The 15,045-nt window shown below is 47.8% G+C and overlaps 1 protein-coding gene across 1 annotated transcript in view; it reads right to left on the bottom strand.

Moving 5' to 3' along the window:
• The window catches only part of SETD2 (SET domain containing 2, histone lysine methyltransferase), a 52,521-nt gene that overhangs the window by 17,116 nt on the left and 20,360 nt on the right, over window positions 1-15,045 (bottom strand). The window contains exons 11-13 of the mRNA XM_059818760.1: window positions 13,005-13,643; window positions 1,368-1,416; window positions 876-1,056 (exon numbers count right to left, since the gene is read on the bottom strand). Coding sequence (XP_059674743.1) covers window positions 876-1,056; window positions 1,368-1,416; window positions 13,005-13,643 — 869 coding nt within the window. The remainder of the gene's footprint in view (window positions 1-875; window positions 1,057-1,367; window positions 1,417-13,004; window positions 13,644-15,045) is intronic.

Genomic DNA, 15,045 nt, shown 5'->3' with positions numbered 1-15,045 from the left:
TTTCACTGGAGCTTATAGACTTCGTGCCTTGTTCCCCTAGACAACATGTGTTTAAAAATCCTTTTTTTTATAAAATGTAAGTAAATTTGAAGTCTCCACACTCCCTTGTATCCATCACTTGCAAAATGTACTCAGGGGAGGTGGGAATCCATCGGGCAACGGAGCGCCCACAAAAAAAGAAACACAAAGTAAAATCACCGCAAGGTCTTTAAAACTTAAGAGACGCCCTCTCAGCCACGACAGCGTGATGCCGCTCTTCCCAGGGGAAGGCAGGAGACACGGCACCAGCTCGGTGGGGTCATACCTACCTGGACCGCTTTCCTTGCGCTCAACGCTTTTGGGGGATATTCACTTGGTCAAGGAAGATGTTTTGTGTTAGAAGTCCTGTTTGGCTCGGGTACTGCTAGCTCTTGTACAGGCACGGGCTTGCTCTAAGTTTAAGTTTAGAATAATCGCCAAGTGCACTGGGGAGAGGCGGAGTAGAAGAAGGGAACAGGTTTTGAAGGACTCAGAAGACCTCTTTGCATTAGGAGGGCTACATCCTTAATTTCTGAGCAAGAGCTGGATAGAGCTTCCCTCGTCACCCATCTAATTCCCAAAACGTGCCTGAAGATGAAGGTGTAGGTTATCTCAAGATGAAGGTGTAGGAGAGGCCACCTAATGCCAAGGAGCCACCCAACTCCGGTCAGGGAATGCATCTCACCATTCACATGGGATTCCTCCAGAAGAAAATTTCCTTCCCCATCCCTAGGTGTCTTCAAAGACCACCAGGACCATTTTTCCCAGAGTTTTCACCCAGGACTACCGCAGATCCGACGCTCCCAGCCCAGCGGTCAGATCCTCAACCCTGCCACCACTGCTGCCAGACAACTTGCCTGTCCTCCGGCCTCTTTGTTCCTCGCTCGTACGCCGAGGATGGAGGGGACAACGAGTCTCTCCGTCTCTTCTTCTCTTTACTTTGGCTCTGCCTCTCGGGATCCCGCTCTCTGCTCAGGATGGGGTTCTTCGGAGTAGGAGTCTGATCCCTGAGGCCGGCTGTCTCTCTCCCACGGTCAGCTATTGGGGAAAACGGGTCAAAGGGAGAGAATTTTTATAATTCAGAGTATTATATAATTCAGCTCTCCCCTCCCGCAGTTTCAGTAGCTTCTGTTAGTCAACAGAATCTTCATTCAAACAAGTCACATGTTGCCCCGTATCGGCCTCAGGACTACATTTCCCATCGCCCACTGCTTAGATTATCCTATTTACAAGAGGTGTTTTCAAGGAGTAGGAACGCTGAGCTATGAAGGCAGAACATCTCCTGACATACCAGACCAGGAAAATTTCACAGGAACGGAGCGACATGTGGGAAAAACGTGAGTACATACCACTGTTCTCCTTTTCTGCTTGACTCTTCTTCGGGATCCGGTACACCTCCTGCAAAGCAAGCCGCAAGCAGGGTCAGAGTTTCAGCTACTCACAAGAACAACCCCGATATCTACGGGGCTGCAAGAATCATAACAGGGCGCTAATAATTTACCAATTCAATCATAATTTTAAAACAAACCAAAAAAAAAAGGTGTCTCTTGAAGCAAAGTTCTGGCTGTAGGCAAATTATTGTGGTGCTTTCTATATATTGCCTCTGATGAGCATTTCATGTTTGATGAGTTTAGGTGGTTTTTTGGGCCACGTGCGACAGGCAGCGCTGCAGGATCCAAGGTGGCCGTCCCACCCACGTGCTATGAGCACCTGAATGTGCAGCTCTGCTGGAATAGCGAAAAAAATTATTTTTGCAATTAAACAAACTACCCTCCAGATGCAAAATTGCGCTTTTCTACCTCTTATTTTGTCAGCCCTGGTGTTCCCACAGTGACCACAGCCAGCATAGATCCCAGCTGAGTCTTGATTTGTCGGGGTGTCTAAGGCCACCAATCTCTGCCCTGGCAAACAGAGCTGAACACGGGCATCTGACCTGTCCTCTAACGACACCGCGGTGACGTGCCTGTCTGCCACCAGCGCCTGAAGACCTCCCGTTGTACCCGTCCTGCTCTTCAAGGCAGTTTTAGGTAGTCCTGCGAGGAGCAGGGAGTTGGACTTGATGATCCTTATGGGTCCCTTCCAACTTGAGATATTCTATGATTCTATGACAGCTGCAGTTTCACCACGTTGGAGGAACAGAGAGCGCGCTGGTGGCCATCATCTGCTCACCCATCTCATGGGCTCCTACGGACCATCCCATGGCTTCTCCCAGCACCCACCAGTCCCATCAGGGACGGGGTCCACCACCTATCCCATGATGTTCCCCTGATCCGATGCTTGATGTCGGAGCACCGCAAGGGAAATGAGCAGGAGGCCATCTCCCAAGTCTGAGTAAATCCCTTCGACCAAGCACCTACTGAAGGCTGGTGAGATCAACAACCAACACCCACCACCCCTTCTCCTACGGCAGCCAACTCCGCACCCCGCTTCTTATCCAGCTCTGGGGTCCTCAGCACAGGAAAGACATGGACCTGTTGGAGCCGGTCCAGAGGAGGCCACAAAAAAGATCAGAGGGCTGGAGCACCTCTCCTGTGAGGACAGGCTGAGAGAGTTGGGGTTGTTCAGCCTGGAGAAGGCTCCAGAGAGACCTTATTGCGGCCTTTCAATACTTAAAGGGGGCTTATAAGAAAGATGGGGACAGACTTAGTAGGGTGTGTAGCGATAGGACAAGGGGGGATGGTTTTAAACTAAAAGAAATTTAGACTGGACATAAGGAAGAAGTTCTTTATGCTGAGGGTGGTGAAACACTGGCCCAGGTTGCCCAGAGAGGTGGTAGATGCCCCATCCCTGGAAACATTCAAGCTCAGGTTGAACGGGGCTCTGAGCAACCTGATCTAGTTGAAGATGTCCCTGCTCACTGCAGGGGGACTGGACTAGATGACCTTGAAAGGTCCCTTCCAACCCAAACCATTCCATGATTCTATGATTCATTTTTATATCAAACCGTATCAGCCGGCTGAGCACCAGACACGGGGACAGCCCTTGGAAGAAGCATCATGTCCCAGATAACCTGCAACTACCAAAGAAACTCACTTTTCCCATGCATTAAGCAGCCCCTGCTGTGCCCAGCAGCTTTTTATATCCATGTTTCAGCTAAGAAATACATATATTACATATAAAAGAAAAATATATTCTTAGCCCCGTGTTTCAGGCTAAGAAAATATATTTTCCTTTGGTGAAATAAATGAAAGTATAAGAAATCCTGTTGTGGTCTGTTCACAAGATGCAAGCACTTCAAAAGTGCTGCCGAACGTTAAAAAAAGGGGATTTTGGCCAAGATTTTAGTTTTTCAAAAAATATTTTCGCTCTTCCGTGGAGCCTGAACACAACGCAGGAAACACATGCAGTTTGAAGCATCTGCTAATATGCTACCATGTGTGCTGTGACCTCTTCCAGCGCTGAGAGGCACTAGGAGTCTGTAAACATGCCCTTTTCTGATTGTTCTTATTTATTTACACGTTTGCTAGGGATCAAAAAAGGCAGGAGCAGGAAAACCAGACCAGGAGAGTCCAGAGCAGAGAGGTGGGATGCAGAACCATTGCTAGTGCTCCCCTTTCCCAAACCCTTTCCTTCTGGAGCCCAGGCGTGCTGCCCATGCCCATCCAGCTCAACCCAAGGCATGCCAACCTGGAGAACCCCCCCTGACCATGGGGCAGCAGATCCACGGGGACCAGGGCAGGGAGAAGGACCTGTTGAGACCACAGCCACCACCTGCATGCTCTTAACACCAGGTGGGCACCGAGGGCTCGAAGCAAAGCAGGTTATGATGCACAGCCAACGCACCTCTGCATCTCCAAGACCCCCAAGCCCTGCCCTTGCTGCGCCACCGAGCTCCTGCCTGATTTCGGTGCCCTTCATGCCCCATCCCACTTGCAGCACCAAGGGAATTCCCCGTTAAACACACTCAGGCTGTTGCTCATCGCTTGTAGCAATTCTGACCTTCTAATACCTGAATGCTAGCACAACTCCTGGTACTAAGTCACGTATTTCAGACCAACCCACGTTTCTTCTGTCCGTATTTCAAGGCAGGTCATGGTTCAGAAGCTGGAGCAGCACCCAGCTTAGCTCCAAGCCTGCCGGCAGAGCAAACCGGAGCAGTTTTCTGCTGACCTGCGGGGCTTATGTTATGCAGCTGCTTTTTTAACTAGGTTTTGTTCGCCTTGCAAGGGTCTTCAGGGCATCCTCTGATCACCTCCTTTAACTACCCTGTCTGATCTTTAAGTGCATTGCAGTAAACCCCACCCCGTGTTTACTTGCCAGCGTTATTATTTGCAGTAAGGACCTCTCAGCTGCACCCACACAGCCCTTTGCCCGCACCGCTGTCCACCAAGATTTCTGCCCACGCTGGTTCGGTCCCCAAACGCCACCGACTCGGTCACATGCACTGGCCTCCTGAGAGAAACCAGGACCTTAGCCCTGGATATTAGGATACTAGGGGGATTGCAGCCACAGCAATGTCAGAGATTGCTGAAGTAAAGGTGCTGCTTTGCAATGGGAAATTACCAGAGGTGTTATAGCACTTTTACTTATTTACGGCTTTTCTGACCCACCGGCAGCCCTGGGGTTAGGCCACTTGCTCCGTGCCTTGTTTGCAACTCCAGGCAGAGACGGCACCGCAGGGAGAAAGGGGAGAAGAGGAGCCTCAAAGAAAGGAAGCGCAAAAGAGTGCGTTTTGCTAATGCATTTTGCTAAGGCGATAGGTAATTCTTGGCAGCTTCAAGTTATTTGAGCCAGAAACCATTTCTCATATATATATGGATGGCACGCTATGTGTTGCTAGACCCCAAAACCCACGTGAGCAGGAATAAATCATCAATACCATCCCATTAACTTAACAAAATGGGACAGGACTTGGGAATGAAGATTAAAACTTCCCTAGGGTGCTGGTCTTGCAAATGCCGAGACTGGGACTGCCACAGCTTAGCACAGCACCCTTGTTAAACACCACTGCATCACGCAGCAACGATTATTTCAATGTCATGTTAAGCAACACTACAGATTACGAAACAAGTTTTATTAGTGCCACCGTGTTTTCGATTGTACTTGTCATTGAAATATTCTGACGCTCAAAGTGTAAATGAAACTTTATCATATTAGTGATGCTAATGATCCTACAGCACGTAATAGAGGCATTTTAGAGTACTAACAACCATCCAAATTCTGGTAGCTTGGGAAAAAAAGCTCGTTTTCTCTTAATTCCAGTTTGTAGCAAGCCCTTGCTCTGTTCCCTTCCTGAAGTAATACAGTAGTTCACAAGAACACACCATTATTTGAAGCAGAATGTGATGAACCAGCTATTTTCTGGCTGAATGCAACCAGTATGGTCAGGCAAAAGGAAATAAGACCAAAGAAACCAACTATGAAAAATCAGAGAGAGAAAATCCGGGGCATCCCTAATGGAGGCTGCAGCTGCATCCCAAAAAAACCTGATTAATTCAAAGATATACTCAGCGCTATACAAAGAAGCTGTTCTGGTGGAGTGTGCCAAGATCCCAGCCTTCCCAGGGCAGGATTTGTGCCTTCCTATGACAGGAGACAGAGCAAAGCCAAAACCTCGGTGAAGCCACCTCCCCAAGTCCCCACTCCACAACCATCAGAGCCTCTGAACGGCGTTAATTCTTCATACCTGACATGATGCCAAATGCACCAATCATACCTTGATGCCTCGGGGCGAAAACACCAGGGACCTTCCCTGGAGCACTAAAATATCCTTTAATTTAGGTCATGGATGAGGCAGAGGGGAGAAAAAGAGGCATAAAACTGACTGGGGGAGTAAAAGCTGCTTCTAGTTGGGTATTTAAAGCTTCCCCACGCTCAGAAATACGAAGCTTTAGCTTGACTTGACTCTCAACCTTATATAATGTTCATTTTCGAAATAAAATCCCGCTTGATTGTTTAAAGCTGGTTGGAAATTAATTGACTACCATCTCCGTTGGGCTGCCCGGTTGCACCAGATTGCATCACTCATTAGCAATGTGTCCACCTCCAGCACTGGATTTAACGAGGGAGCCCAGGTTTGAGAATCCCACTTTTATTGTGTTAGGAAAAAAAAACCCTGTGCCCCATGGGCTAAGAAAATATATTTTCCTTTGGTGAAATAAATGAAAGTATAAGAAACCCTGTTGTAGTCTGTTCACAAGACAAAACCACTTCAAAAGTGCTGCTGAAGGTTAAAAAAAAAGAAGAAGTGATTTTGACTAAGATTTGTATTTTTTTAAACACTTATTTTGCTTTTCCGTGGAGCCTGAACAACACAGCAAACACTTGCAGTTTGAAGTGTCTACAAATACATATGCCGTGATCACAGCCATTAAGAGTCTGTAAATATGCCCATTTTTAATTTTTCTTCTTTATTTACACATTTGCTGAGGATCAAAAGACCCCAAATCTAGTGTGTTTTTACCCAAATGCAAAGACACAAGGCAGCAGCTCATTGTTTGGGGTGGGGAGGGATGCAGAAGGAGCCAGCTGGGATAATAAAGCCTATATAATGCTATTTACTTGCCGTCCAGCAGCAGGGATGATTTTGCCTCTCACTGCCTTGTGCGGGAAGGAGTGGACCACGAGGGCAGCTTCTGCAGACCCAAAAGCACCCACCAGCAACAGGTTTTGTCTATTTATTTTCTCTCTCCCACATCACCCCCCAAAAACGTTCATTCTCAGACACACCGCAGAGCAGCACGTTGAAAAAAATCACCCGATGTCTGGCCCGAGCGGTGTCCCCATCAGCAGGAGAGAAGGTGTGATGAGGAGCCACCAAGCCATGAGATGATGGATGAACCAGCCAGGACAGCTAAAGGACAACGCAGCAGGCAAGTGGAGGGAAGAGCTAAGCTAGACCAGCCTCCCCAGCTCCTAAGAAGATTTGTCCCATTAAATAGCAGGACATGCAACGGGAAACGACTGGAAAAAAGAGTCAACGGGAATCGAAGGAGGACAGGGGCCACGTCGAGTAAGTGGACTTGGCAAACACGGCACTGCCCACTCCTGCCGTACGCTGCTTTAGGTTCACCATGACATTGAAAGCGCAGCTGCTGAAGCTAAGAAATACGGCAATTTCAACTCAACAGAGATAACTGAGTCTAAGCTTCGAGGCCAAAGATGGTTGAACATGCAAGGGGCAAGAAAGCATGTGCCCTCCCTAGGTAGGAGAAAGCATCTTCCTCTGAAAGACATGGCTGTGACCACAGAGACAGGAGGCACCGGAGGGGGAAAAGGGCTGAACCATGGCAGGATCTGTCCCATCAAATTGGACTGCCCTAACGAAGATCCAGGAGGCTCAAAATACAAGATAATTATGAACCGGGGAGCAATCTATGTCTTGCTGGAGCACAGCTATGGATTTACCCAAGGGGCTGCAGAGCTGCCAGCATCGGTCTGGTGAAGAAGGAGGCAGCCGAGTCTTTGAACCAGCAACAAACAGAGGAATATGTCAAAATTGCTCCATGAAAACCAGATGGTGGTCAAACCAGACATAAGCCAGGGGGAACTCCGAAGAAAAGCCTATTTTATTTTTGGAAACGGAAGCTGCTGGCTTTGAGTATGCATAACTGCTAAATCAATGCAACCGCCGCTAACAGAGTCCAAATGGCTCTCTACCTTCCAGAACAGTTTTAATGAGTTGCATAGAAAATTAAATGCAGAAAGAAAAGTGATACAAGTCTGTTACAAACAAAAGAAAAGAAAAAAAACCCAGGATTTAGGCTGTCCAGCTGCAGACACAAACCATCCTTGGCTTAGGAGAGGCAAGAGAGATGCAGAATGGTCTCAAGACTCAAAGGATGCAGCGGTAGGAAACGAAGATCGTGCCTAACGAAACCCTCTCCAGAAATCTGTCGCTCAGCTGCCAGTTATTTCTGATTTAGTGGGACTGAACTGGAGAAGACCAATGGATACCGATGATGGTTGTAGGGAAACAACCGGGTAGAGGCTTGTCTTGTGTTCATGCCAATGCAAGCACAGCTGGCAAATGGGTGACTGCTCTTCTACGCCGACCTGTGCCAACCCAGCTGCGCACCCGCGCTTCAAAACCTCTGTCACCCAACCGGGGACCTGGCACGTTTCTCCTGGGGCTGAGGGGATGAATCCCATGTCTGGACGTAGAGCTGGAAAGCCACCTGCAGCCCTCTGGAGCTCACGGTGTTTGGCAGGGCTTAGGCGCTCAAAGCCAAGATGACCTGCAAACTGTGTGGCCTCACCTAACTCTGGTCTGGAGTACTCTGAACTTACGTCGTTGATTTGCTGAAGAAACACCATGCAACCGAATCCATCCCCTACCAGGCTGGATACCCAATGCTCCACCAGCCACAGCTGGATCTCCTCTTCCTTGCTCTCCTCCCCTCCTATGATGCTCCTTTCCTCTCTTCCCTCTGCAGCTCCCCATTCCCTCTGCATGGGCACGAAGCTCCAGCACGATGCCAAGGGATGGAGGAAAGCAAGAGAAAGGACTAATGCCACAACATCCCTGTTTGAAGGCCAAAAAAACCCACCACAAACAACAGCCCGGCCACTCACCAGTGCCTATTGTTTTCGCAAACTATTTCTTGCTCTAAGTTATAACAAATTACAAGCCTCCTAATTAAAGCATGCGATGTGCGTGCCGGAGTGAGAGTCAGTCACTCCAGGACAGCTTGTCTGAGAACAGGACAGGCAAGAGCAGCTTCACAGGGCTGTCCTACCAAGATGTATCAGACGTGACTTGGAAAGACTATCTCAGGGGAAGACAAAAGCTCGGTTTGCCTGGGTTACTGGCTCTGCTATCCCTGTTCAGGCTGATAATTAAGCTCAGGAAATGAGTGTTTCCATTGCAAAAGAGAAAGTCGACCTTGGCCAAAGTTGGGGTAACACCTGAGCCTTGAACTCCAAGTCACTGCTAAATACTTGTGAGACCAGAAGTGTCCAACCAAAACCTTTTAAACCCAAGACACTTGGCTCTTTCAAAAGTTTTTTCTTAAAAAAAAAAAGATCTTCTCCAACTCATAAGGGCAAGATCCTCACAGCCACAATTCCTACCTGTCCCCTCCCCAGAAGGTGAGGGCATCATCTGCCCGCCCAGGGGTGGAGGAAGGTGCCAAAAGCTCGGTCCCACCTGCAGCAGAGCGGCACCCAAACCACGGTAGCATGGTGGGACGTTCTGCAGCACGTTCTACCGTGCTGGTTGTGTTCACACGTCATTAGTCACTTGGCAGAGCACGCAGGTTCGCTATGGGACAGATTTTAGACATCTAACAGGTCATCACAAGAAGCCCAGAGCTTGGGTAGTGGAGCTGCAGGACCTCAAGGCCCTGCTTTGGGGTAAACAGAGGAAACCCCAATGGCCAGACCACCCTGAAACACCAACACTATTAAAGCACACGCTACGCTTGAACCCAAATGTGCTCTCCTGCCCCTCAGCCTTAGCTACGGAAACCTAAGCCATCTAAAGGACGTTGAGAAAAGCTTGCCATGCCTGGTGGTGCTGACCCTACCACTTGTTTCTGAGACGCCAAGAGGTAGAGCACCGGGTCTGTTGGCCATCACACCGCATGTCGCCTCCATCACGGGTTTGGCTGTATGGATCAGTCCACGGAGCCTTACCTGAGCGCAATCCTCCAGCTGGAGCGGACTAATACGCCTGGAAGAACCATGCTGAACCACCACCTGCACCCTGCTGGGTGTCCACCGACCAGCCTTTGCCACTCAGAGTGAGTTTTCAGCATGGGAGAAGACATGCACCGCTTCCTCGGAGAGCAGGAACGGCGTGCACAAGCCCAGGCTGAAAACTTACCCCGCTGGGGAGTGTGAGTGTGTGTTGCAATGGGTATGTAGCAGTGGCCAACACTCCTCGTGGGTTAAGGAGTCGGAGTGTACGAGCCCTGTAAGCCGAGGACTTACAAGTCCTGTGTATAGAGGTATAGAAAAAGATAGCTCACTTAATCCTCTCATGCCAGGAGTTGGGATTTTCCCGGAGCGACGTCCATTGCCGGCAATGGACGCACCAAAATAACGTCGGCATCAATGAGTTAACCACCTCTGTCCTCTTTTCACCTATTATATTGCTCATGCATCATCCAGCTTCCCAACCATCTTCCCGTTTCTTCACCGTATGCACGCTATGTCCTCTCCCTTCTTCAGGACGGAGTTGAAAATGGAGTTGAGAAAAGGAGACACATGGTCAGCTCCTTGCTGCCCTGAGAAGCTAGATGGAAATGGTTGAAATTACAAGGGGGTCATCAGCAAGACTGGAGAGGACATAGCTTAAGTTACGAGGTTTCAGACCCTCCCGCCCCCCCCATCCAATGCCAGTTATTGCAGATGTTCCACCACTCAAAACAAAACCAGCTTTTAAAAAGCTTGAAGTGCTGGAAAAGGCACCTGGCTCTCTTGCCACTGGGGTGATCGGGTTTTCCAAGGTGACTATCCAACCCCCTTCCATCTAAAGCATTGCCCTGCCAGCTTTGTCCTTTCTTTCAGACATCGGCCACCTCTGGGCTGGGCTACGGTGGCATCTTAACAGGTGAGAGTCGGACAGAAGCAGTTAACTCTTAGTGCCATGATAAAGTCCAGGACAGAATCCATCCCCAGGTCACAGTTTCCCCACGAATGCTTTACAGAAGAAAAATGAGTTTTCACAGACCCATGGCACGATTCTGCTTTTTTGGGTTGGATTTGCTGGGATTACTACAAAGCTAGGGCTTGTGAGATACAACCCCATCACTACGACCAGGCACACGCGCTGCATCAGGCTATCAGCATCCTCGCAACGACACGAGGTTAATTAATAAGTACACTATAACACAGATAAGATGTGAATCCACATCTTAAATAGCAACAGTGACGGGTTGTGACTCCAAAGCCTGACCACAGGCTTCAGGAAAGGTCTCTAGATACCCAAGGCTGAGCTCCTCCAAGCTCAAAAGAAAACACCAGCCTTGCTGTTAAGATGACACTGTCAGATGAAATTTGGTCTTAAACCAATGTTTTGGAGAAGTCACCCATTTTATGAAACCTCACACTTTTCATTAGCGTTTTTAAACATTTTTTCTGTGCTGTTTCAAGCTTAAATACTGCAGCACGTGATCCTGGAAGCGACAACGTCTGGTTGCAAACACAAGACTGGATCTGGGTAGTCCAAAGCAAGTCTATCTCCAAAGCAGTGCAGGACTAAGACTTGACTTAGCGTTCAGTTTAAACAATCCCAGTTATTAGCAATGGATGGAAAAGGACTTTGTTTCAATTTAACCATAAATTCAACATGACAGTGTCACTTCAATAAAGAAAATCATGAGGCCCACACAAATTTTAAGAGTTTGCAAATTAAAATCTAGTAAATGATCAGATCCACTTGGTAAAGAGGGGAGGGGGAAAAAAGAAACACAGCCTAACTTCTCTATAGAAACGTATTTTAGTTGTTTGTACAGTAAAGTCTCACCTCTTCTCCCACTAAGATTTATGGCACAAATGATTATGCTCAAATTCTGCAAATGTTCAAGAGTATCTGATTCTTCTGAAAAATTCAGAGATTAAGGTAAGATTTATCTTAAGTCTTATGTAAATCTCTAGATACATTTTATAAATGCTAATGTTTGTAGCTACAGTCACTGAACGGTACAAGCAAAGGTTCACGGACTCAAAGCTTGCTGCGGTCTCCTCCATCTGCGCATGGCACTGCAGTATGCGTAACACCCATTATTTTTATTAGCCTCTTCTAAATCATTACTCATTATCAAATTCAATGGATAAATTAACTTTTTAGCTATATGATGCATCGTAAAACGTAAATTTGCTTAAAGACTACTTCCAATAATTAAAACTGGGCAGATACTTGATTAAGAGAAGGGCAGAAGACCCTCCAGGACCTTTTCCACCAAGCCCACACCATGCCAGAAGCACAGTAGCACCTTCGATTCCTTTGCTGGATCCTCAGCAAATGCTGCTTTTACGCTTATTAAAGTGTAAAAATAACTTAAAGGCTCCCAACCCTCTTGCTCTCGAATATAATATAAGGAACATAATACAGGGAATATAATATAAGGAATATAATATAAGGAATATAATCCTACAGAAGCAGCAGATGGGCGAGGAGTTTCCGAAGACCTAACGAAACCCCAGGAAATGCCTGAAGCGTTGAGTGGCGAGTTACTGGAACGTCATCCTATATTGCATCGAAAAAAGCTGTCAGCTGAAGATCAAGAGGCCAGGTTGGCCAACTACGCTGTGTGGGGACAGGGGCCTGATTCTGGAGAAGGCAGCCTGCAGCCACCAAGCCCTTCTCTTAAAGAGGTGATCTGCTCGAGGAAGACCTTGATGGGAGTGAAACCGTGAGCAGCTGCACACTCTAGCCGTCTCTAAAGGCTCAAACACCCCCCACAAATCTGAGTATTTATCTGATCTAAACACCAACTGCAAACACCCAGAGGTTAACCCATCACTAAAACTACTAACGAGAGAACGCAATACGGCCAACAGACCAGTTTCTGGAGGCTCTATACGTTGCAGATGAAAAGCAGATGTTAACAGGACAGGAAACGCTGATGATCTTGCAATAACTGAATTTAAGAGTAGACAGTCCGTCAATTTGTTTCAACGTTGACGGATACTGGGCCACTTTAATCAAAAATGCTTGTGGCGGTGTCGCTAGCCTCTTTTTCGGATCGGTTGAGAAGCGAGTCTCAATCCTAGAGCCGCCCACCCCCTGAACAGCCTGAAAAACAACTGGATGACTACGGTGTCTTTGTGGTACCCAAACCGAATTATCTGCTGTTTTCAGCGTGCAATGCACCGACGCCTGGAAATCTACTGTAAGTCACATACAGGGCAGTTTGCAATGAAAGGATATATATAGAAAGCACCTGGAGAAGCCCTTTTGCGTAGAAAAGGCAATCTTAGTTGTCAAACATTTACCAACAGGACAACAACTTTAGCCCCGTTTGTACTGAACCGCAAACAACTCTGCATTTTCCTTATCAAGAGCAGAGGTGGTGTAGCTGCACGTAGGTGCCTCTTACCTTGAGCTCCTTCCAGCTGTCAAGCAGCCTGGTAGCCAAATCGCTCACATCCACAATTTTGTCCGTTTGTTCTTGGCTTCTCTCGCTCTCAACGTCTGATACGCCTTCCTCTTCGTCTTGAGATGGCGTTTCCATCGCAATGGGCTCTTCCAACTTCGCACCGTTGCTCTCTTTGACCTCTGCTTCAGGCTCAGCCTCCAACTCTGCAGCTTGGGGTTTGCTGCTCTCCACTGGCACGTCGACGGCAGCTTTGATCTCCTGCTGCTGCTGCTCCTCTGACACCTCCATCGGGGCACCCTCCAGCTGGTCCAAGTCCTCTTTGCCCTCCTTCCCTTCCAGCTCACTTGTCGTATCCGAGATGGCACTGTCCATGCTGTTTTCACTTATAATTTTCAGCCTTCGAAATACCAGCTTCTTAGGGGTGTCCGTGTCACCTTCCGTGCTCACCTTGGTGGAAAGGTCTGGCGTGTTGAGTGGTGTGTGAGCCCGTGAGGTGTTCTCGCTCGAGTAGCCATCCCCTTCGCTGAGCTGCGGGACAGCAGTCTTGGTCTGAGCCCAGCGCTGAATAATGGGAAGCACTTTGCTCTCCTCCAGCATGTTCTTGGTAGGTATAGGCAGGAGCTCTAGTGTCTTCATAATCTAATTGCAAAGACAAAAATCACGTTGTTAGAGCCGTTAGAATTTAAAGCTGTCTCCAACCTGGAACAATTTCCTTTTCTCAACAAGAGGTAACTCTGAAATATCAATAAGATGGTGACAGGTCACAGATCGGGGATAGCGATGTCCCTGCTCATGACTGAACTGCAGCGGTGAACTTCTGCTGAGAGCAAATAAACCACGAGTGGGTGGAAAAGAGTGAGCACAAGTATTTAGCAATTAAACTAATTTAGCAATTAGTTGCAATTAAACTGAGTTCAAAGAGCTCAGACGCTTATGGCTGGCCATACCCATTCCTAGGGCAATCAATGCAACAACAGAGCAGTTAATATGCTACATGAAAGAAAACCTGATCAGAAATGTCAAGACATATCAGCAGTCGAAACAGAAGAGATCGACCCAAAAAAGTTTGCAAACTAATACCGGGAAAGCTTTTTCCTCACTTGACAGAGGTGCCCTGTGCTGCAGCAGAAGCTGGAGTGTTACCGGCGTCAGCGGCAGAGAGACAGTCTGCTGCTCACGGAGCTAAACCTTAAGCACAAAGAGATACGAACAACTGGGGAGCTCCAACCCACGAGACAAGGAGAGCATCTCTGATACTGATGGCACTTCCAGCCGATTTAATCTTGCCAGAAAACAAGGCTGCCGCTAGAACCTGCACTCTCGGTACCACAACACGCTTCCAGCACCCAACAAGGCAGTCCCAGGAACAGGTATCCTCCTTCAGACACAGGGAAACACCCGGAGGTACCAGCTGATGAAGCCAACACAGTGTCAGAGACATCAGAGACCACAGCACAGATGCTACAGTGCTTTTCCCTGGAGACCAGCCAAAAAGCTTGGCCTCAACTGGGTTGTGTCCAAAGCCTGAGATGAGAAAGAAGTCATTGAAAAGATCTTCAAAATCCTTTTACAAAACCTGTCAGTGGGAACAGGGAACACAGGCACAGAAAAAAGCACCAGACATTAAATGAGCACAACCTTTCCAGGATCCAGCAACATCTCTCCCAAGACCATACCCCAAATCTCTGTTTTTGAAGCAAGAGATAGCCAACCCTTCTACAGGACTTTTCAACTTCTTCACTTTCTAAACCAGCCCTCCAGGAGTGAAGGACAGAAAGTGGTTTTATGGCATTATGCTAATTTCTGCCATGGGTATCTGATGGCCAAAAGACCATTCCTCTTAAAACAATGATAGTTTTTTTAAAAGGGGGGGGAAAAAAGCAAAGTCTGATCTGGCCCCTATCCCAAGTCCCACTTGCAACTCAGTGAAGAATTACCTGGATTTTAAAAGAATATATCCAATCCACAAAACCCCACCAAAGTTGACAGTGTATCGTGACCAGATGCAGCAAGAGTGGAGACAAAGCCACCACTACTGCAT

The sequence above is a fragment of the Gavia stellata genome, chromosome 6 (assembly GCF_030936135.1).
Source record: "Gavia stellata isolate bGavSte3 chromosome 6, bGavSte3.hap2, whole genome shotgun sequence".
Classification (NCBI taxonomy): Eukaryota; Metazoa; Chordata; class Aves; order Gaviiformes; family Gaviidae; genus Gavia; species Gavia stellata.
Note: the sequence above shows the minus strand (reverse complement) of the source record. Positions and strands in the feature narration are given on the sequence as shown.